At 44.0% G+C, this 24,073-nt stretch overlaps 2 protein-coding genes across 5 annotated transcripts in view; both read right to left on the bottom strand.

Annotated features, from left to right (window-relative positions):
* Window positions 1–3,195, bottom strand: part of PRMT3 (protein arginine methyltransferase 3) — a 137,054-nt gene extending 133,859 nt beyond the window's left edge. For both annotated transcript variants that reach the window (XM_028117704.2, XM_028117705.2), the window contains exons 1-3: window positions 3,100–3,195; window positions 2,724–2,859; window positions 1,071–1,153 (exon numbers count right to left, since the gene is read on the bottom strand). In XM_028117704.2, coding sequence (XP_027973505.1) covers window positions 1,071–1,153; window positions 2,724–2,859; window positions 3,100–3,127 — 247 coding nt within the window. In that variant the 5' untranslated portion in view covers window positions 3,128–3,195. The remainder of the gene's footprint in view (window positions 1–1,070; window positions 1,154–2,723; window positions 2,860–3,099) is intronic.
* Window positions 3,196–6,564: 3,369 nt separating this feature from the next.
* Window positions 6,565–21,745, bottom strand: HTATIP2 (HIV-1 Tat interactive protein 2). 3 transcript variants are annotated; one of them, XM_028117712.2, is made up of 6 exons: window positions 21,698–21,745; window positions 20,952–21,209; window positions 18,275–18,382; window positions 10,156–10,293; window positions 8,041–8,102; window positions 6,565–7,291 (listed from the first exon to the last, which is right to left on the bottom strand). In XM_028117712.2, exons 2-6 carry the CDS (start codon window positions 21,144–21,146, stop codon window positions 7,066–7,068), a joined length of 729 nt encoding a protein of 242 aa, XP_027973513.1. In that variant the 5' UTR covers window positions 21,147–21,209; window positions 21,698–21,745; the 3' UTR covers window positions 6,565–7,065. The 3 variants fall into 3 exon arrangements, with proteins under 3 accessions (XP_027973513.1, XP_027973514.1, XP_027973512.1); XM_028117713.2 differs by having other exon boundaries at window positions 20,952–21,147; window positions 21,698–21,744; XM_028117711.2 differs by lacking the exon at window positions 21,698–21,745 and adding an exon at window positions 21,484–21,688 and having other exon boundaries at window positions 20,952–21,147.
* Window positions 21,746–24,073: the final 2,328 nt, after the last annotated feature.

Below are 24,073 nucleotides of genomic sequence, written 5' to 3' on the forward strand. Positions count from 1 at the left end.
ACAATTTTGCCTGGACATGGAGTATATAAAGTATACTAGCTTTTACATGAAGTTAAATGATATAAATTAAAAAACAATGAGGCTTGTTCTCTTTCCAGAAATGAAGCACTGTTTAAAGCAAGGAAAAGCAACAGGCTATCTAACCAACTGGGTATTAGTTGTTGTGAGAAATGTTGTCATAAGAAACATAACAGCATTTAAAAATGTTTTATATGCACAACAGCATACAAAAACCTCTATTAAGTGAAAAAAAATTACAAAATTATATTTAAGGTATGATTCCAATTCAGTTTAAAAATGCACATAAAAAAACCCAGTAAGTCATTCATGTCTTACAAAAGCAGAATTATATTTAAGGTAGGATTCCAATTCAGTTTAAAAATGCACATAAAAAAACCCAGTAAGTCATTCATGTCTTACAAAAGCAGTTGCGGTTGAATTTGATTTATAAACACATTTTATCACATATTTAATGTCTTTTCTAGTTGATAGCAAATATAGGGACTAAAAAAAAACCAATTCTGTATTTAGTTAATTTTAGTGGAATCGTGTAACTCTTCTGCATCCATTTAAAGAAGAAGACTTTAATTATAAGGGAAGTATGTTCAAATGCAAGTTTCAAAAGAATCATCTAAATATTTTGTTCATCACCTTAACTTCATCACTCCTTTTTCTATACTCTTGCCAAACTCAACCCTGTATGCCCTGAAGTTCATGTTATGCTTCGACCTGGTAAGCTTTTTTCACAATGACCCACTTCCTTTTCCAAAGTCCACCTCCATCCTTGCTCTCCCTAATTCTAATATGATAAAAATGCAATCACATGCCAAGGTTGTTTTTCCTTTTTAGTTGTGGTCAATATAATCTTAAATATAGTGAATCTCATCTAGAAGAATGACTTATAATTAGTCCTCCCTCAAAGGCTACTTGTCAAAACAACTTCGTAAGATAGGTTGCTGTTATATTTTTCACTACATTGAGCTTGTGTAGGAAAGGAAAGATCTGGAAGAATATAAAGTTTGAACTTAAATTTCACAACTAAAATTCTCTTTATTCTAAAAAATACTCACCATGTTTATGGACCATGTTATCAATATTAAATTGATGCTCAGACTTACAGTGTGAAAACGTTTCTTCAGCAGATGTAAATAACCTGAAAAATCAAATAATAACTTTATGAAATAGTTCCCTCAAAAGTCTAAATATTGATTTCATGTTAAATATGTATCCCCCATTCTGCTGATTCCTATTTTATATCCAATTAAGAAAAAACAAACATACCTGTAGATGAGAGGGACCCAGCATTTCTAAAGGGAATTAGTACTTCTGAGTCCCGTTCTACACCCTACACTAACTACATTTTAAATGTCAAGGTTAATTTATTTGCCAAATAGCAGCACTGAATTTATCAAAAGGCTTTTAAGGAAGAGAACTCCCTTTGATAGATTGTTTCTCTCGATATGAAAATTCCCTACAGAAGATTCTTTTCTGCTCTGTGTCAATGCTGCTTCCAGAGGCTTTGAACTGTGACAGCTCAGACTCCTTTTAGAAATAAAGCATAAAATGTAATTTTTATAGGTGGCATATTCCCAAAGTGATCTTGTAGTGTTCCGAAAGTACTTGTGTTACAGACATTGTGAGGACCAAGCCTCTCTATTATGTGACCTGCAAAACTGAAGGATACTTAAGGTAGGAATACACAGAGGAGGAGCTGCATACCTCTGTACGCCCAGCCCATACGCAGCAGTTAGTTTTCAACAAATGTTTACTTTGCTGTACTTAGCCTATTACAAAGAAGTACATCCCTGATGCTCAAAAAATATTATTTTATGACAACTGGTGTATATGGAGACATTCTGTACCTATGCAAAGGGCGCTACATGCGAGAACAATGACAATCAGGAGGAACTAATACACCACCAATCAGCACCATGCCCAGATTTATGGGCAACTGGAAAATGTTTATTCAGGTAACACTGGCCAATGCCAAGCAGGACTCTTTCACGCCCACCTGTCCAGAAAGTCGACCAAAGTTAAAGCTTACTGAGATGAAGAGGCAGAATTTTAGGTGGAAAAAAAACATGGATTTGGATATAAGACAAACCACAGCTTTGTGACCTTGAACAAATTACTGATAGCATCGTCTTTTTCCTAAGTGAAAAAGGCATCAATTCCTTTCCCTTCAATGGGTGGGGAGCCCCTATCTAAGGTGATTCTTCAGACGGCTCCAGTGGAAATATTACAGCTGAGAAGCTCGGTACTCATTAATGAAGTATAGAATGATAAAGCTGGAAGGGTCCTGAGGGATTATGTGGTTTAGTGACTGGCAAACTTGTTCCTCGTTAGAATCACCTCAGAAAATGCCTTTATAAAAAGAGAAGGTTCCTAGGCCCCACCCCTGATTTAGGAGGGCTGTGGCGCAGGCCTCAGCATCTTTTTCAAGTCTCAAGTGACAAGGGCGCACAACTAGGTCTGGGAACCACGGATTCAGATTTCACACAAGGGGCAACTGAGGCCTGTGGAAGAGAAGCTAGCCTAACCTGGCTTCCAGTTCATGGCTCTTCCCTCGACAGCACTGTGCTTCCTCCTTTTCTCAACAAACCCTCACTCCACACCACCCGTTCAAGGATTCGCGGGCAGGCCGCTCGGGCTGGACTTCGGACGAACGGGCCCACGGGGCCCGGGCACCCTACGGGTGGCGCGTGGCACTGAGGAAGACGAACCTGTCACAGAACAGGCAGGGGGTCTGCTGCTTGTCGTGGGGGAGCTCAGCATCGTCCTCGTCCTCCCAGGCGGCCTCGTCACCGCTGTCGGACAGCTCCGGCAGGTCGTCCTCGTCCGCCACAGCGCCCCGGCCGCCTAGCACACGCAAACGATTAGCCCTGCCCCGGACAGACACCAGTGCGAGCCGGGCGCAAGGGGAGCGGGGTAGGGGGTGCGCTGCCCTCCTTCCCGTTCCCCCGCGGCCCTCGCCCGCGCCTCCCCTACCCTCCCAGCCAGGCCACCGTCCCGCACCGCAGCCGGGAGGGGAGGGTCTTTCTCCCGCCCGGCGGCCTGCGTGCCGGGCGAACACGGCGCTAAAGGGTCGGAGATACCCACCCGCAGCGCCCGACGCTAACGAGCACATGGCTGTGTTGCCCCGGAATCTCGCGCGCCTGGGGGCGGGGACCCGGCTGGGCAGCGTGCGCGCAGCCGCCGCCGAGCAAGCAGGACCCGGAACCCTGCGAACGAGCGCGAGCGCAAGGCAGGGACGGAACTCGGGGAGCCTGAGTGTCGCCAACAAACGCGAGAACGCGCGCGCGCCGGCTTGGAAGCGCTTCCGGCCTCGAGGCCGTGGTTGTTGGTCACGTGAGTTGGGGGCGGGGCGGGAGCCGGTGCTCCGCTTCCGCCAGCGGCAAGGTTGATGTATCTCGCGCCGAGTAGGCGCTGAAAGCTGGACCGAACGCCGCAGACCTTGATGTGTCTTTTGTCTCCTCCTCGCGCTGCGGCAGGTTTTAGCGGGAGGCCCTCCCCTGCGCCCCTGAGCCCAGAGACGCAGGCGCCCAGCGGTTTTGCGATGGGCTCCGCGCCCTCTGTGCGTCTCTTATTCGAGGAATAGGCCGTTAGTGGAGGGGGCGGACTACCCGCGGCGCCCTCTGTTGGCGGAGAAACGGAGCGCAAGCAAGGGCCTGAGACTCGACTCTGGTTCCTGGGCTCCCTGATTCCCTTGGGGTGCAGCAGGGTGGGGAGACAAGACTGCAGGAGCCAGTGTGGGGGTACAGAGCACACATAAGTGCCAAAGCCTGGAGGACTGTTTTAAGGATTTTAGTCTTTAAAGTGCAGTGGTTAAGTGAGAGCATGGACTCCGATCCAACCTACTCAGTCTGAATCCTATGTCTGTCACTTTGTCACTCTGATCTTGAGCAACATCAAGACCTCTCACCGCCTCCACTTCCTCACCTACAAAACAAGGATAATAACCGCACTAGCCACAGAGCCACTCTAAGGACAAAATGACTTAATACATGTAAAGTGCTTAGACGTCAAGTGTTAACTTTATCCTAAACAATGGGAAGCAGCAGGTCAGCTAAAGGTTATCTTTATCCTAAACAATGGGAAGCAGCTGACCTGCTGGGTTAAGCGACGGAGTGATGCTCTTCCATACTTTTAGAAAGTGACATAATGGCTGCTGGGTGGGAAAAACACAAACATTGCGTGCTTCATGCCTTTTTTCCCCTTCCTAACATCTACTCAAACCACAGAATGCTTTGTTAGGTGGGAGCGGGCAGCAGTAATTTCAGTAGGTAATTGACCAAGCTCTAGTTCCAGAGACTGGCACATGTTTATCCAATTAAATTGACTACCTTGGCCTACCAGGCTCCACATAACCCTGCCTGACTTCCATGTCAACCCAACCCTTCACCCACCCTCCAGCCTTTAATCATTTTCACACCTCAAGGCTTTTGCTAAGAATGCTCTACAAATACAAACCACCATTTCTCAACAAGTTTCCACTGTCCTTCCAGCAGCCCTCTGTTAGTTTCTTACTGAGCATGTACCATTTGCTTGTTTTTCCTTTTTTCTTTTTTTGGTTTTACCCCCAACGCTGTGCCTTGTCTCAAAGGGCCTTGTCTCTTTGCTTTCATTTCTCTGTCACATAATAGATGGCCTAACTCATAGTAGGTACTTGGTAAATTTGCTGAGTGAAAATGATGCCTTATATTGCTCAACTCTTCTGAATGTACTCCTCTCTCTTATCTGTAGAGGACAGAATGTATCAAGTATTAGTTTTGAATATTTGTCCTTATATTGCCAGAATAGCTGCTGGCTCCAATAGGTTAAACTTACTGTTCCCTGATGTATCCACACTGCCTGTGTGTCCAGGAGTGCTTAGGAAGCATTCAGTATGCTGAATTAAATAATTCAAGGCCTCTGGTACCTGGGCCCATCCACCTTTTTGCTTTATCCTTCCAACATAAACTCTTCCTCCAGCATGGGCCACCTTCTCCCTGTGTGTATAACATTTGGAGGGATATCTGCTCAGTTCCTTTGTAACACCCAGTCAGTCGATGTTAACACACTAAAGGAAATAACACACAGTCTAGGAGGGTGACTGAGCCAGAATCTTGTCCCTTTAAGTTTTTGTCTCACCACGATGCTGGGTTTGGGAGGGAGCCACTTTCCTTTCTAATCCAAAGATGAACACAGACAGACCCTACCCGTGACATCCCATCTCACTATTGAGACCAGAATAGGAAGTTGAACGTGACCTGACAGAAGGTTTTGTGGGTAAGAAAATAACATAGAGAGGATAACTTAAAATTAGCCACTGTGGGTAGCTTTTAGAGCCCACAGGCCTCAGGATGTCCCTATAGGGTCCCCTCGCCTCATGCCTCACTCCTTGGAACCCATGCCTGTTATCACCCAAACACGAAGGCTCTTCAGAGTCCAGGCCCAAAGGAACCCTGCCTGGCAGGAGGAATGTTCCATCTCCCTTCTAAAGTCCACATCCTAAGACCCCACCCCTTCCTTTTTTTTTTTTTTTTTTTAAGATTTTATTTATTTGACAGAGAGACACAGCGAGAGAGGGAACACAAGAAGGGAGAGTGGGAGAGGGAGAAGCAGGCTTCCCGTGGAGCAGGGAGCCCGATGTGGGGCTGGATCTCAGGACCCTGGGATCATGACCTGAGCTGAAGGCAGAGGCTTAACAACTGAGCCACCCAGGCGCCCGACCCCACCCCTTCCTAAAATATGTCTCTTTCCGGGGTGACTGACAATGGGAACGTCCAATCCCTTCTACAGATATACACCCCCAATTAAAGGGAATGGCCTTTATCGTCTGGTGTCCACTGAAGCTTGAAATGTACCTGGCATACTGTAGACCCTGTAAAAATGGACTGAATCATTCAAATCACTGTTTCCCTCAGCACAGAGGTTAAGACAGGGTTTCACCATTATCCTTCGTTCCTGGATGGAAATTAACACTGTGTACTCCTCTTGACTTTGACCCTTCCTTCTGTATCTTTCCTTTTCTGTAGTTTTTGAAGTGTGGCACCATGACATACACTTCTAATGGCTATGTGAACATTTTGTGGTTAATCATTACTGGGATCCTAAACCCTATAAAAGAAAACAAATATTTCAATTTTATTCATCCATAGCATGTACTCATCCAGTCACTGTTAACTGGAACTTCCTGGAAATACACAGATACCGGAGGCTTTTGCAGAGTCGTTAAAAATAATACAAGCTATGGGTCAGGCTGACTTGGGTTAGAATCCTGGCTTTGCCATAGCCTAGCTTCAGGTCTTCAGCTTTGGGCCCTGAGTTTCCCCATCTAAGATATGGGGATGATAGTAGCACCCATCAGGATTATAAGAATTGTGGAGGGTTACAGGACAGAGAGCATGTGCATAGGTTGGCACTTAGCCAGCACCGGGTAAACACTAGCACTGTTATATCATCCCACTGGCCAAAACGCTGCACATTACCACCGATACGTGGACATTTTCTAACGATCACCCAGGACTTGTCCATTTATCTTCCTTCCTATATTTAGTTCTCCCAGGAATTATACAAGCTCGGTTATATAATGACTTTTATTATACATTGTAAAGAAGTAGTAAGGCATGATGCCCACTGACACAGATACAGCAGTCGGCGGCAGGTTACTCAAAGACACAAATGACAATTTTAGAATAGAATAGAGATCATCTGCATAATAGATAAGGTTTGTGCTGCTACTCTGGCTGCAGAGCAGCTTTTCAAAGCAGGCCGCCCCACCAGTGGCACCAGAACCACTAGGGGAAGCTTTAAAAAAACCAACAGATTCCTGCCCTTATACCCTGAAGATTCTTCTTCAGACGTTAGAGGTAGAGCCTACAAATCTCTATTTTTGAAAGCTCCCCGGGTGATGTATCCATACGTCTGACCAGGCTCTGAACTGCTGGTGCAGAACACAGTAATTTTTGATTGGATCTGGGCAGCTGAGACTGGTGAAGCACACTGACTTTTTTTGGTCCCTGAAAAGTACCAATGAGGTGGCGGGTGTTGAGCTTTACAGTAGAAAGCATTTCTCCAGCGTGGTCATGGCGTGAGAGAGCTATCGGCTTTCCCCAGGTCATGGATGACCTTATTATCCAGCAGTTCCTTCTTCTCGCCGCTTGGGCGCACTGCGTTGTTCAGCATGGCCCTAACCACAGTTGTCACTGGCACAGAGTGCCCACTGGCCCAAGATTCTGGTAAGGAGCCAAAGAATTTCCTAACCAACCATTCCCCTGGGCGAGATTCTTGCCTGTCACACAGTAGAACTCTAAAGAGAAAAAGAAAAGCAGAGGAAGAGATGGTTTATTGTCTTCAGACCACAGAGGGTGCTCTGAACTGTACTGTGCCCAACCCACCAAATTCATGTTGAAGCTCTAATCCCCAGTGTGGTTGTAGTTGATAACAGTGCATTTATGGGGGGTAATTAAGATTAAGTTAGGTCATAAGGGTGGGATCTTGATTGGACAAGACTGGTATCCTTGCAGGAGAGGGAGAGATATCAGATACCTCTCCACGTGCAACAGAGGAAAGACCAAGTCAGGACACAGACAGAAGGCCATCTACAAACCAGGAAGAGAGGCCTCAGCAGACACTAACTCTGATGGCACCTTGACTTTGGACTTCTAGCCTCGAGAATTGTGAGAAAATAAATTTCTGTTGCTTATGCCTCCCGGTCTGTGGTGTTATTCTGTTATGGCAGCCTGAACAGATTAATACAATGGGTGAAAGGTTTTATGTGGTGAATGAAGAGGATTTTTTTTTTTTTTTAAGGCAGCAAAAGCCACCCAGGAAATTCCAGACTACTCTGAACCTGCCACCAACAAACGGTCTACCCTTTCCTTCAAAGCCAGAAGGTATGATCTTCGGAGAAGCAATCCACACCTCTAGTCAACTTCTTTCATAGCTTAGATATCTTAGTTGTCAGCCTCTTCAAATGAAAAACTAAAAAGAAAAAGAAAAACTAACTTCTGGGGCATAACAAACAGTACTGTACTGTTAGGCAGTATGAATACTTACCCAGGCCTAAACACAGAGTAACGATCAAATTGTAATTCTTCAACCCTAGCTTCTACTTCTCCCTGTTAATCAAAACCAAATTTTAGTATTTAATCAAGAAGACCAGTTTACTGTAATGCTGAAGAGGGAATAACTTGGGGTTTTGAAGATAATCTGCTTCTGCGGGTCTCAATAATTGTAAGTATCCTTATCTAGAATTCTAGATTCTGGGAAGTTAAGGAAGAGATCGTTTATCCTGACAGGCAGTAGAGAGTTGATGTCCTGAATGAGAGGATGGCTGCCTAGTCAGTCCAGCCTTTCATGTGACTGATTTTAAAACAGATCCAGAGACTAAGTAACATGTTAGGAGTTCAACCATCAAAGAATAACCTCCCCTTAGTCTAGAATTAATGTTGCAGGCTGATGAACATCCACCTTTTTTGGTTTTCAGGTAGTTCCAGTGGGTCAGAAGACCCACAGATGCTCTGTATTACCGTCTTCCTAACAAATCCCATCAAATTTCAAGAGACTGAGATTACATCTATATGGCGGCTTTAAATTAAATTCGTTAAACCAACCATGAATTTTCATGCCAGGCATCTCCAAGAACAGAAATGCCAGACACAGGGACATCTGAAGGCCTTGTGAATTTTATGGTATGCTCTCCTCTTTCTTGGCCTGTTCATACCATTCATTTGGCACCTCACCTGATGCATCACAATCTTGAGCAGCTTTTTAAAAAACTTATTAAAAATTAATGTTTTTTAGTATATTTACAGAGTCATGCCACCTTCCCCAAAATCTAAGTTTAGAATTATTTCTTCGCCCGCCCCCCCCAGAAACCCTACACCAATTAGCACTCACTTCCATCCCTTCCCCCCAAGCCCTAGCCAACCATTAATCTTTCTGTCTCTACAGATTTACCTATTCTGGATATTTCATATAAACAGAATTCTACAAGTTGTGGCCTTTTGTGATGGGCCTCTCTCTTTTAGCATAATGTTTTCAAGGTTCACCCATGTTATCACATGTATCATGCCTTTTTACAGTCGAATAATATTCTTTTGTATGTATATACCAGATTTTATTCATCTATCAGCTGATGGATATTTCAGTTGTTTCTACTCGGGCTATTATGAATAATGCTGCCATGAACATTCACATACAAGTGTTTATGTGGACAAATCTCTTAGCTTTTACAAAGATATGTTTTGTCTCTATTAGCAGGGTGCATAGAAGAGTTAACATAGCAGGGCTGAGACTCTATTTTAATCTTACAAAGTTCTGCCTGCAAGGTTGACCTTTGGCTTGTGTCCGAGAACTTGGATTTCAGGAGTGTCCCCGTCATTACCTAACTGATAGGGTAGTTTACATTACCTAAACTATTTGTACAAATGATGTGGCTTATGCTGAACACTTGCTTTCCTTCTGGAAGTTTATAATCATTTTCCAGGCTCAGGGTGCCAATGTGATTGACCCCATCAAAACTCTGAACTCTGGCGCTCAGGCAAATTTCTCTCATTTTCTCAACACTCATTGCTGAAGAAATTAAGCATGTGTGCCTCTACTGAGAGAAGACTCTTGGAAGCTTGTACCCATTTCCTCTGGACCTCACTCCATACACTCCTTCCCTTTACTGACTTTGCTTCCTAGCCTTTCATTGTAATAAATCATTGCTGTGAATGTAACTATATACTGCATCTTGTGAGACCTTCTATCAAATTACCAAACTTGGGGCTAGCCTTGGGGAATCCCCAAACAAGCAAATTAGAGATACCTTGAGGACAAGAGCCATACCCAATACTAAAATATCATCTACTCTGGAAAAGTTTAAGAATCACTGCCTCCAAGTCTCTTCTAATGCTAAGATTCCATACTGATATTCAAGACCAGAGCTGTCACAACTCATTTCATGATTACTGGATAATCAACACAGGGAAAGACATTGGAAATTATCTTTCAAATCACTCCTGTTTACTAAACATATCCGTGCAAAAAACAGTCCCTGCCACTATAGAAAATGCATAATATAATGCATTTAATGCATTTCTGTATCAGTTAGCATTTTACATTATTTTGTAGTGCCACTTAGCCAGGGTTCTCCAAAGTATATGCAAGATAGAAATGTGCACAAACCTTAACTTGCAGATATAAAAAATTGCTTGACTTATCAGCTCCCTTAGAGGACAGCAAGTTAAAATGTTTGCACCCTCCAGCTTTTGCCAGTTCCGCAGACTTGAGGACATAATCTCGATCAACACGAACAAATCCTTCCTGAGGGGGAAAAGGATGTGAGTTATTTCCAAAAAGCTGTGAGTTCATCTTAAAGATTACTATTTAGGTTGGGTGGCAGGCTAGGAGGCCTGCAGGGGAATGGAGATCTAAATAAAATGCATCCAAGCGTAGGCCCTGGGAAAAGCTCCAAGTGTGATGCTCAGGATAGGCAGACCAGCTGCGGCAGCAAGGCCAGTGAAGTAATAAGGACAGTGACATTGAGACACAGACACCAAACCAATCTGCAAGGAACAAAAGGAACAATAAGACCAGGCTAAGAAACACCCTGAAGTCACACATTTCTTTGTCTTTTAATAACTTTCTGATTCTCAATTTTCTCTGTGTCAGCTCTAATGGGCGGGGGTCTCAGGGCATAGCTGAGAACTCTCTCCAGGCACTATGAGAACAAAGTCTATTTAATTTCCACTTTTGGGGTATGTTTTACAACATACTTCATATACCAGTAAAGAGTGAATCCTCACATTTTTTTTTACTGACAAGTATATAATCAAGAATGTTTGGGGACCCCCTGGTCTAGACTCAGTCCGATGAGTGCAGTGGTAGGGTCTTTCTTCTTAATTCATATCTCAGCATCGGTGTATTCCCGGCACATGATAGGTAATCTAAAAATATTTGAATGAATGAATAAAAGTCCAATAAAAGCAGAGAAAAGGCAAATCCAATTGGGGGAAAAAAAAACCTAAGTGGCAATAAATAGGAGGAGTGGGGAGAATGGTGCAAACAACAGAATGTAAACTCATTGCCTGGGCCTCATGGAAGGACACATGCCTGTACCCAGATAAGGGAATGCCATGAAGCAACAGTTTCTCAGGACTACCACAAATGTTGGCCATCCTCAAACTCCAGAGCACTGGAGAAGAGTCTAAAGTCTAGTGAGCTTTAGACCTACCACTGTATAGTGAGGTTTTCTATAATGACGATTCCAAATTGGAAGATATTACCACCCTAATGATTTTTTTAATTAAAAATTTGCCCTAGGGTACTTAATGATCCTAAATGTTTTATTTCATAAGGAGAGGTGGGTCTTGTACCTCAGGAAACACCACGTCCAACCCCTTCATTAGGGAGATGTGAAAACAAGGGCCAGTGACCTGGTGAACTTGTGGTAAGAAGAGAAAGCGGAGAGTGGAATGCATATTCTTGCCTCTGAGCCGTGCTCTCCATTGTACCCATCTTCCTTCTTATCTCACACTGCCTCCAGCTAATGAAAAGGACTCATTCATAACTGGGGTGGCCCCACAGAGATGTCTGTGTGCTGATCCCCATACCCGTGAATACGTTAGGTTATACAGCAAAGGGGAATTCAGGCTGCAGGTGGAATTATGGTTGCTAATCGGCTGACCTCAAAATAAGATTATTCTGTATTCTGCAACTGGGCCCAATGTAATCACAAGAGTCCTTAAAAGTGGAAAAGGGAAGCAGAAGAGGAGGGATGAGCTATGCGGTGTGAGGAGTACTCAGTCTCCTGTTCCTGGCCCTGGACATGGAGGGAGGGCACCACGTACCAAGGAATGCAGGCGACCTCTAGAAGCTGGAAAACATTAACAAAGTGGATTCGCCCCCAGAGCCTCCAGAAGGGAACGTGGCCCTGTCGACACCTTGATTTTATCTCAGCGAAATCCACGTTGGATTTACTTAACTTACAGAACTGTAAGATGATACATTTATGTTGTTTGAAGCCACTAGATTCGAGGCAGTATGTTACAGCAGCAGTAGGAAACTAATACAGATTTCAATCTTAAAACAACAGGCCCACACCTTTTCAGATTTGTATGGAAGTCGATTATAAAAGAAAAGCAAACATGTTGAAAGGACAGAGCTGTGACTTTTCATCACCTGAACCCCCTCTGCAACCAACGTCCAGATCAAGAACTAGAATGTCCCCCTTACCCCCAAAGTCTCTCCTGTCCTCTGTCGGCAGTGACAGTACATCTTAACCACTACCTGCAGGGCAGGTAACATAAATGTCATTCTTCACCCACACATCACCACCACCCCCTTCTGTGTTGTACACTTGCACTTCAAGCTTCACAGGAGACTCGCCTACACACTGATTCCAGCTCACGATGCGGCTCTTTCACACCCGTGTGAAGCAAATCGAGTTTACTGCTCTGCTCCTCCTGAGAGAGGGACGTGAGTCTCCTCAGAGCCATTCTCCGAATTGAGATTTTACGTGTGCAGAAGGAATCCCCAAACTTTGATTTCGAGCCCAGCTCTGTTACTCACAATGAAATCACAGCGCTGACTAGTGAAATAAAAACCTCTTCATTGCTGCTGCTGTTTAGCACTATTTCTTGGAAGCGTTATCATCGTTGTCTCTGTTAAAATGCTTTTTTTCTTTCATCAGCTTCTTTAAAAATAAAGGAAAGATTCAGCCAATCACAAGTCCCTGGACTGACGCTGTCTCTCTCGCTTAATCCAGAGCCAGTAAAGGGATAATTTGATTAAACTGAGACCCTAATTTATTTGGCTTTAGTTCTGGATCAACCTCTCCTTAATAGAGTCCTGCCATCTCCAATTGTTTGATGAAAATTAAAGTGACGTAAGTGCCATGGGACTTTTTCAATCTGATTAGTCAGCTAAAGCACATCAATACCACCCTAGCCATCAGACTCTGGCGTCCTTCCTTTCACGGGCCTGGCTAACAACTGACAACGGCCCTGTGAAAGGACGAGCACCCACGCTGCTGCAGAAACCCCCACACTTAGCCCGTCACCCCCATTCAATGGGCCCTGTTGACAAGGTGCCCGGACCTTTCTCCACTGCTGTTCTCTGGACAAAGCTAAATATTGTTTTATTAGCAATCAATGGCTGTTAATCCAAAATGATTTCACAAATCCTCCGAGCCCCCAAGCTGATTATAAATCTGCACTTTTCCAAGCCCACAATTTTTGAATTTCACTTCCCCCACCCTGATGCGTGGCCTTTTAGCTGGTGAATGAAACTCAAAAGCAAAGGGGTCAACAGCTTTCAAGGACTTAGAAACCAAACTTAAGCGTGGATCCTGGTGACAGACTTGGAGATAGCAACACACACTAATTTTCTCTGCAGTGAGGAAGATTCCATTTAGGGATAGAAGGAAGCTATCTTTAAAATCTTATTAACATCCTTTCTTGTTCTCTAACGGTGAAAATAAAAAAAAAAAAAACAATAGAAGAAACAAGCTACTTCATATCCCAGAAACACAGTTTTCATGTGTTTTCCCAGAAAAACCATATTTAGTTTCCCTAACCATATGGCAGGAGAAAAGACATCTCTTCTGAGAGCATTAAGTCCATTCTGTTACAGTGTCTTTATGATTCTATAGTCAGTGTGTCTTACTTTAAGCTAGGAATCAGAGTTCCTTCTAGAAAAAGGAATTGATTAAATAAGTTCCCACTATAAATTTCCTTTCCCAGCACCCACTCAAAAGAATAAGCACAATGTAATATGACCCAGCAGAGCTACCTTCACAGGCTCCACAATCAAGGGAGACAAATTCTCCAATTACTCTTTAAATCTTATTAAAATCCAAAGCTACTAAGTATTTCTTCTAATCTTTACACAGTCCTGAAAACTAGGAACACGTTGGCTTGAGAACAACTTCTCCTAACAAGGTATTTCAGCAGTGACGGGCACGACCAGAGAGCATGCCACAATGACTCAACATCCGGGGCACCCTTCTCCAAGGAGGGAGGATCTGTCATTCTGTAAAGGGGCGCACTTAGCCATATTCCTGCTTCAATTCTTTCTTCTTTATTCCCATTTCAAGCCAGCCCTATAAATTAGACTAGAAGACAGAGATGCTGACAAACAACAAATGGTATAATCTGAGACCCCATTTGTTTGTATTTCTGGAAGGCATCTCTATATTTGATGTACAGCGGTAGAACCAAGATCTTGGTTAGAGAAAAAGCTCTGGATAGAAAAAGAAAACCAAACATACCTGAGATTCCTGAGTCCATCTCTACGTCCTCACAAAATGTTTCCATTTGGGGCATTCTTTTCTCTGGGTGATGGAAGTCAAAGAATTCTGCAGGCTAACGGGGTCAGTGGTCACCTCCTTCTCAGTACTGATGAGGAGGCACTGGCCCAGGGGAGTGACCCAGCACACCCAAGGCCCCATGGCTATTTGGTATCCAAACAGAGAGCCTCAAGTCACTGGGGGCCCTATGACTTCACAAGCCCCTTCTACATCAAATCAAACAGTACACATTACAGCAGGAGGCAGCCAGCTGTTCCCATAAAGGATGCGATAGCAAACACTTCCAGATTTGCAGGCTTCTGTTACAGTGACACAGCTCGGCCATCACAGTACCAGAGCAGCCACAAATAATATATAAAGTAATGAGAGCAGCTGTGTTCTAATAAAACTTTATTTATGGATACTGAAATTTGAATTTCTTATATTTTCACATGTCATGACATATTATTCCCCTTTTGACATTTTTTAGCCATTTAAAAATATAAAAACATTCTTAGCTCGATGGGCTACACAAAAACAGGTAGGCTGTATGTGGCCCACAGCCTGTGGTCCGCAAGCCCCTGGATTAGAAGAATGTTTCATTCTGATTCGAATCAGAAGCCAGGAGACTCTAATGATGCCTCATAAATGTTACAACGGCGGCTTTAATTGCATTACCAGCATTGTCCATTCAACAGAATCCAAGAACCTGGACCGTGAGGAAGCCAATGCAGAGGCGAAACCACATTACACCACCTCAAACTCACGAACCACATCCTTCTCTGAAGACAAATAGGGGGAAACTGCTATTCTCAGTGACATCTGTGAGTTTCTGCTCCACACCCCAGGCCAAAATAGATCTGGTTTTCAAAGGGTATTACAACCTTCACTAGCACACAAGTTACTTCTTAAAGCCAGGTGAAGGCCATATGGGACTCCAGTACCTAGAAAAGCAGCAGGAGAGGAAGACTAACACATCCTAATGCTTTGTGAAAGCAGGTCCAACAAGAGGAGGTTTGGCTGTGTCTGAATTTCCCAAGAAGCTTGCTAAAAATAGCTGCCAAGCTTCCAGCCTTAGAGATTCTGACCCAGTAGATCTGGACTGGGGCCAAGTAAGGAAGCCACTGCACTTTTGGACAACTGGGGCCTGTGAGTGTGAAAAAGATCAGCATCTAACACGACTAAATGAAATGGTTTTCCAAACAGCTGAAAAAGCTAACGGACCTATCCCGACACCAGTTTCAGGGGAAATCTGAATAGCCTGAATTTTATGGGTTGTAATGTCTTCCCCAACACTCATATGTTGAAGTCGTGACCTCCAGTACCTCAGAATGTGACCTAATTTGGAAACGGGGTCATTGCTGATGTTAAGGTGAGGTCATACTGAGAGTGGTGGTTCTTAATCTACCTGGACTAGTGCTGTTATAAAAAGGAGATATTTGGACATAGCCACACACCCTCAGGAAAAACACCGAATGAAGAGACATGGAGAGAAGGTGGTCATCTAGGAGTCAGGGAGAGAAGCCTGGAAGTTCCTTCCGTCATAGCCCTCAGGGGAACCAAATCTGCCAACACCTTGATCTCAGACTTCCAGCTGCCAGAGCTGTGAGACACTAGACTTCTGTTGTTTAAGCCACCCTGGGTATGGTGCTTTGTGTAAGAGCCTCAGCAAATTCACACACTGAAGATCATAGGGAAATAAGATGGCTACCCCAAGGGTGTCAATAATGAGACAGAAACCCTGAATTTCTTGAAGTTTTTCTACTGGAAAGTTCTACCGCTAAGGAAAACTGTGGGCTATTCCAGTTACAAAACAGCTACAGAATGACACCAGGCTTGCACTAGCTTCTCAGTATCTACCTGATGAGCTCTTTGTGAGCTCTTTGTCAGGGCTGCTGACCCAGAATACCAGGTAGGGTGAGCTTGGAAATGCACAATCCCCCATCAAATAACTATTATTACCTAACCACCTGTGAACCGTCACCTCTTAAATTGCCTGAAGTTATCCCGACCTCCAAACTTTATATTGCATCCAATCAAAATTAGTATCAAATCTTTTTTAAAAAAGACATTCTGGAGGAAATGTCAGCTTACTTTCTGTCACTATCCTCTTAAACCATTTAACCTCCAACTCATTTCTGAGGTTATATTTGGCTTACTAGTTTTTTTTCTCTTGCTTACCATGAATACTTTTATCTTTTCAAACTGATTTTGGAGAACAAAAGGTATTGAGTAGCCTGACGGGTGGGGAACCAACTTCACCTAAAAAAAATATTCCGGATAGTGAAGACATACAATTCCTCTGATTAAAATTGCTTTACAAAATTTGAATGCAACAAAGCAATTTCGACTTTTTCTTGCAGCACCCTATAATGAGATTTGCCTTATGTGATGAAAATCAACTGCTCTATGCCTAATGCAGTCATTTTTATTTTGCTGAGTAACCACCAAAATCAGTTTGGCACCTGAGACAGTTCAACCTGCAGTGTACTAGAACAAAAGTTTTTCAGTGCTTTTTAGAGGGCACATTGCTTGTGACTGTTGCTGGGACAGAAATGACTGTACCAGCTGCTGAGCAGGATAATGACCTTTTCTAGGAGACACAATGTGCCAATTCCTGGGCGAGTCAAACTTCTCTATAATCCATACTTCCCAGCACAGAGCTCAAAACCCAGCTGGGTTCCAAAGTGGACATGACAGAACTGCAGAAGATTTGGAAATACATCCCTACCAAAAGCATAAATAGAATTATTCTTTGGATCACCAACAGGGCCAGAGAAAAACATTTGAGCTGAACTCCTTAGTTGGTATAAACCAATAGTTCTTAACCATGTGCCCTCCTAATGATTCTGATACATGGGCCTGTTTATAAGTCTATGATAAGGCCCCATGGTAGCATCCTGATACTACTACCATAATAGCATAATACCTTAGTAGACACATTTAGGGGCAACTGGGTGGCTCAGCTGGTTAAGCGTCCAACTCTTGATTTTGGCTCAGGTCATGATCTCAGGGTTGTGAGATCGAGCCCCACTTCGCCCTCCACGCTAGTCGTGGAGCCTGCTTGAGATTCTTTCTATCCCTCTGCCCCTCCCTTCTCCCTCCCCCCAACTTCCATTCTTGCACACTCTCTCTAAAAATAATAATAAATAAATGAACACATTTAGCTCCAACAATCCTCTGCAAGAGGAATAAACTATAGTCAAGGTATAAATTAAGAGGTATTAACACTTGCTGAGGCTCTACATAGTAAGCAATGACTTTTAACTAGATAGTAACCTAGGACTTCTGGACAGAGGCTGATGTGATTTAGAATACCATTAAAAAGAAGATAAAACATGGATTAGAACAGTCTGCGTCAGTCAGGGCTGAATCACCACTGGGGTTGAATCACCACTGAAGGCTGAGTCATCACTAAAGGCTAGCTGAATCGTGCCTCTGTTCTGATGTTCTATATCATAAGTTTAAAACTTGGCATGAAAACATCGGTGGGAAGCCTGCTTCTCCCTCTCCCACTCCCCATGCTTGTGTTCCCTCTCTTGCTGTCTCTCTCTGTCAAATAAATAAAATCTTTAAAAAAATAAAATAAAAAATAAAACTTGGCATGAAAACAGGTTGAAGCAAATCATATATGTGAGAGAGAATGCTTTAAGTTTAAAACATTTATAAGAAAAAAAAAGCTTATTGCTAACAGCATGAGCCATTTACTTTTACTCAGACATAATGGTCTGCCTTAGTCAGGGGACGGAGTGATAGCAATTATTTGCAAGAGGCAAGACCTTGTAAATATTTATGATGTCTCCAGCACGAAGGACTGAACTCAAGGATTACTTTGAAGGAAAGATGAATTTATCAGTACTATTCAAAGTATAGCAAAGGCTATGGCAGCATATGAAATCATAAATGATAAGAGCTTATTACATGTAAGCACTACGGATGTAAGGAAAAAGAGTAAGCAAGAAAGGAATAGTTGACATTACCAGACAGCAAAGGGAAAGGGGTCTATGTCTTCCTTACCGCTCCAGCTTTTTTTCTGGTCGTACCCAGGCAACAAAATCCAACATCATGACCTTGAAAGGCAGAAGCGTAGTCATCCAACTTTTCAAAGTCCACCACTTCTTGGTTCTAGACAACAAGGACACAGCTGTATATAACTTGATGTTATTAAAAGAGAGAGAGAAAAATACCCCTCTAGATTTAAAGAATAAATTAGAAAACATAAGTGAAGAGTCTGCCCGCTTATTATCAGATTTTGCAAGCTCTTTGCTCTGGCATCTCTTCTGCCAATCTCCTTCTATCTTTTCCATGTTAGTCTATTTAGTAGGGCAGATTCCTAGGGCATGGGAATCGCGATTTAGTAGGACAGATTCTTAGGGCATGGGAATCGCGATTCCACATAGTGTGCTTATTTTACTTAGTAAGAAACTTCTGATAGAGCTAGAGCAGCACTGTGCAGAGTGGCAGAAAACTGGGGCATTAGATATGAAGCATGGATACATTTAATAATTTACACAATATAAATAAGGTACTGGGTAGCTTTTAAGACCTATGATCAAGTGACTGTTACAGATGCTATTTACCAAATTGATACTTTGCTGGGAGACAAACCAAGTTTAATAAGATAAATAGAAATTAAATTAAGGAAAATGCATAATCATATTATAAAAATTTTTTGCAAGCTCATTTTTCCCCCACTAAAAAGCAATTAATCTGAATTCAAAATCAACAATGCACTTATATGTCCACAGTATACATAACTGGACTGTAAGTGATTCAGATCTCTAAAGTCAGGTTCAATTATAATTTTCTCTCTGGAAAAATAAAAGACCTGTCTGTACTACCAGGAGGGATACTAGTGAAGTACAATGTCAGGGCAAGGAATGGTGTTTGGAATCTCAAAGATCTCGGTTTAACTCTTGAGCCTGCTACTTACTAAGCATGTAATTTTGGCCAAGTTATTTGGCCAAGTCATATGCCTCAGTTTTTCCAGCAACAAAATGGGAATGATAATCCTTCCTTCAGTCCAATTCGTGAACCACCTGTGTTAGAATCAGCCAGTGAGTGCTTGATAAAAAAGGCATATTCCTAGGTGTTGCACCAATACTTCTGAAGCAGAAAATGCACTTTTAATAAGCACCCTCTGTAATTCTCGTGCTCACTCATATTTAAGAACCTCCACGTAGGGGCACCTGGGTGGCTCATTCGTTAAGCGTCTGCCTTTGGCTCGGGTCATGATCCTGGGGTCCTGGGATCAAGCCCTGCGTCGGGCTCCCTGCTCAGTGGGAAGCCTGCTTCTCCCTCTCCCACTCCCCCTGCTTGTGTTCCCTCTCTTGCTGTCTCTTGTCTCTGTCAAAAAATAAATAAAATCTTAAAAAAAAAAAAAAAAGAACCTCCATGTAGGGATGCTTGGGTGGCTCAGTCAGTTAAGGGTCTGTCTCTTGGTTATGGCTGAGGTCAGGATCTTAGGATTGTGAGATCAAGCCCAGTCCAGTAGGGAGTCCGTTTCTCCCTCTCTTGCTGTCCCTCCTCCTGTTTATGCACTCTCTCTCTCTAAAATAAATAAATCTTACAAAAAAAAGAACCTCCACGTAACCTCATAAGTTTGTTGTGAAACTTAAAAAAGATAGATTGAGAAGTTCCCATCATCCAGGAGTTCAAATAAAATGTAGTTTTCCTTCCTTACCATCAGCTCTTTCAAAAGGATTTTTCTGGCACTGTGAGTATGCTAAAGAAAAGTATGTTCCCGTTAAGTGCATAACCAAAAGACGTGCCACCAAAACTCGATTATCAAAGCACAGAACTCAATTTCAGTTTCTAATTACTGGAGGTATTTGACACACTCCATGAAGCCAGACTGTGAAGACCACATATTAACTAAGTCTAAGCAAAGATGTCCATTTTAAACAGTAAAGTCCTGATGGACATAAGATAGACATAAAATGACCTGACCATGGACCTACAGGGATTAAGAACATTTATTTGTGAGACCACTTGGTATTTGGAATGGTCCACCTGTGAAGCCTGTGGGACCAATGTCTATAGCTGTGGGGTCTCAGGATTACATTATAGTTTAATTTACTGCATTTCACAACTCCCTTTACATGGGGAAAGGAATCTCCACAAAGCTCAGACTACAAATATTTAGGGGAGGTCTGGCATGTCATTTGGTTAACCATGAAAGTGTGACAATGAAGAGAATATTCCACTTACAAGGCTGCAGCCCTGGGAAGTTAGGCAGGGAAATTCTTGTAGGTGAATAATCTCACCTTTATTGCCAGAGACCTTGCCTGCAATTCACTGACATTAATATTGGGTGGACAGGTAAATAAAACAAGCAAAGTGGTTGAGAAAATGGCCCCAGGTTACCAGACTGTCTCTAGAACCCAGCTTGAATGGCCCTGAAAACTTGCTCTTCTCTGTCTTCCAAGCCCTCATTACAAGCCAGGCCGGCCTTATAGAGGTCTAGATTGTGAGAAGGGCTTTGCCCAAGGTCATACAGTGAGTGAGGAGGCCAACCTGGGCCTATACCAGGACTCCAGCTTCCAAGAGGGCCTCTCACAGACCATTCTCGGCCACATTGTGATCACCTCTCCTTCACCACCGGCCGGGCAATGTTCAGCCTTTAGGCATGAATATATGTTCACCCCGAAGAATCACTGCAATTACATTTTTGAGTCCCAGCTCAAATACCCACCACATTTTTATAAGCATCCTCATCGAAGGTGAGCTTTCTCCGGCCAATGAGTGTGACTTTGGAAAACAGGCTCTGTTCCAAGATTTCTTTTAAGAGCACTCTGCCGGTTTCCCCGCTGGCGCCCAGAATAAAGACAGATTTATTCTGCATCCTGAAGTCTTCCCGAAGCTTCGGCAGCGCCTCAGTCTCGGCCATGCTGCAGAAATAACATCGATAGCGGCTGGTCTTGGGATGTTTAAGGAATGGCCCTTGCTTATCCTGGGGAACAATGGTGGTTTATTTGCTTGGAAAAGGTATTGTTATTCTCCGCAGTCTGGGCCCCGGGGAAAGTGCTGAATCTCCTGCAGGGCGTGACACCCTGGCCATCCACCGCACCTGAGCCAATCTACACCTCCAAAGGGGCCCTAACAGGAGAAAGGTGCCACGGCACCCAGAGGCCTCGTTCCCCGACGGTACTCCCGGTTTCAACTCCTCCTTTCTCCGCCCACTGGGGTGCGAGGGCCCAGCCTGGCCCCCTGCGCGGAGGGGTTACCTGGCGCCAGCCCCCGATCCCGCGTCCTCACACCGCAGCAGGAGCAGGGCGGCGACCAGGGCCGCCGCCGCAGCCGCCACGGCCGCGCTCAGCGCCGCGGGCCCGGCTGTCCCGGCATCACCCGTTCCCGGCGGTTCCCCGTCCCCTCGCCCCATTTGGCTGGTGCCCCTCCCAGGTGCGCCCGGGGGTCTCAGGCGGCTGAGCCCGCGCCTACCCGATTGTGTCTTCCGGTGACTTTGCGGCGCTACTGCCTCGCCCCGCCCAGTGGGGGCGGGGCCTGGGGGAGGGCGGAGGGGGTGGGCGCGGACGGGTGTCTGCGCGCTGGGCCTGGCCGGCCGCGAACACGTGCGCGGCGCCAGGCGGTGTCGCAAGCTTCCGCGCTTCGTGTCACCACCCAGGCTAAGCTCGCCCTTACGCATGGCCTCAGCCAATAGACTGGACCTTCGCTGGTCTCTTTCTAAAACGTGTCATTTCAGTTGTGTATTGGACAGCTCTGTCTGAAGTTCACTACGTCAAAACCTTAAACTTTCCCACCCAGCCACCCCAAACAGAAATGAAACAAACCTCCTCCTTGCCTCTCTTGGGTCTCACTGTGCCTATGCATTCTCACACTCCTCACCCCTCCCTCCTGTCTCAATTTGGAGACAGAAATTTGGGCTGTCCCTTTTGACTCCTTTTTCCTGGCTTTTTCATAGCCCATTTTATTTCCATTTTTTTTTTAAAGATTTTATTTATTTATTTGACAGAGAGAGACACAGCGAGAAAGGGAGCACAAGCAGGGGGAGTGGGAGAGGGAGAAGGAGGCTTCCTGCCTAGCAGGGAGCCCGATGTGGGGCTCAGTCCCAGGACCGTGGGACCATGACCCGAGCTGAAGGCAGACTCTTAACGACTGAGCCACCCAGGCGCCCCTCCATAGCCCATTTTAATCACCAAGCCCTGTCCTATCTGCCTTTCAGATATTTTTCTTGTGTAACTCTCGCTCTCACCATAGCTCACCAGCGGAACTGGTTTCCCTGCCCAGGTCCCAGATGGTGAGCCAGGGTGATCTTCCACATCTGATCCTGTGGTTCCCTCTCCCAAGCCAGATCAGTGGTGTTTAGAACATAACAATCTACACTGGACACACCCTGGATCTTGAAAGTCCTGGACAGGGAGTTAGAATCACAAGTAGGAATCTAAACTACAGAGATAGATTGTGTTATAAACGTTGGTTATTTGGGGCCGCCCAGCATTCAAACTCTATCCCTATTTTTGGGAATTCCAAAGTAAGTGGGAGTCAGGACACTGCCATATAGGTTTTTCGCTTTGGGGAGCAATAAATAGATGCAGTGAAAGCTTGAGATAGGGTTTGGTTGGGTGGGCAAAGGCATAGGGTAAGGGCATCCTCTGATCTGTCAGCCAACTAATGGTATGATCGTTTCTATGTTTTGCCTCCTCAATTCCTGCCTGTTTTCAGAGCCTGTTCTTTATAGTTTCTGTTCTTCTTCCAAAAATTTTGTTTCTGCTTAAATGCCCAGAGCTACTTTCTCTTGCTTGCAGTTAAAAACCTCCTTGAATGATACAGAGCAGAGTGATTCGTTCCCCAGTGGCCTGTCATGGTGCTTAGACCTTTCTCTTTGAGTCCCTACAGCTTTTCTACTAAAATGCAACTTAAAATCTTGTCAGCTAGCGCTGTCTCAAGAATTCATTCATCATATCTGTTGCAGAGATTATTAACTTCCCTCTAGTGTCCATTCTTCCCTTCTTCCTTTTTCTTAGTTGTGGCATAATTGCTATACAATAAAATGCACCGGTCCTAACAGTTCAGTTCCACGATTTTAGACAATTGTGTATACACCTAGGTAACCCACCAAAAGAAGATGTAGAACATTTCTGTCATCCTGGAATCATACCTTCATTCCTCTTTCTAGGCAATCCCTCCCCATCCCAGAAGCAACCATTTTCTGATCTCTATTAATACAGACTAGTTTTGTCTGTTACAGAACTTCATTAAATAAAATCACACAGCATATACTCTTTGGTACCTCAAGTTTTTCTGCTCAACATAATGCTTTTATGACTCATTCTTATTGTTTGTAGGGCTACATTATGACCTTCACAAGCCCTAATGACCTCATGGGGCCTTTCTTAATAAAAAATAGTTAAAAATTTTTATAACTGTGTTGCTATAAAAACAAATATGTCCATATTAATTAACATTAATAAAATGTTTTCTTCAGCCTAAAAGTTCATTTTTCCTCCTGATTTTAAAGAAATTAGAACATTCTCATGGGCTTGAGCACTGTGCCTGCTGTGCCAAATGGGTAAACCAGCCCTGGATGTTTCATGTATCAGTACTTTGTTTCTCTGTATTGCCGAGTGGCATTCCATTGTATGAATATCCCACAACATGTTGCATCATTTTCCTGTTGATGGACACTTGGTTTGTTTCCTGGTTTTGGCTATTATGAATAAGGCTCCTATGAACATTCTTGTACCAGTATTTCTGTGGACATACGTTTTCATTATTCTTAGGTAAATACCTACGAGAGGAATGACCAGAGTTCACTCAGGTGAACATACCATTTTATTCTCCTACCCACTTGGTATC

The sequence above is a fragment of the Eumetopias jubatus genome, unplaced genomic scaffold (assembly GCF_037043125.1).
Source record: "Eumetopias jubatus isolate StellerSeaLion01/CBP00866 unplaced genomic scaffold, mEumJub1_p1.0 scaffold_13, whole genome shotgun sequence".
NCBI classification, from domain to species: domain Eukaryota; kingdom Metazoa; phylum Chordata; class Mammalia; order Carnivora; family Otariidae; genus Eumetopias; species Eumetopias jubatus.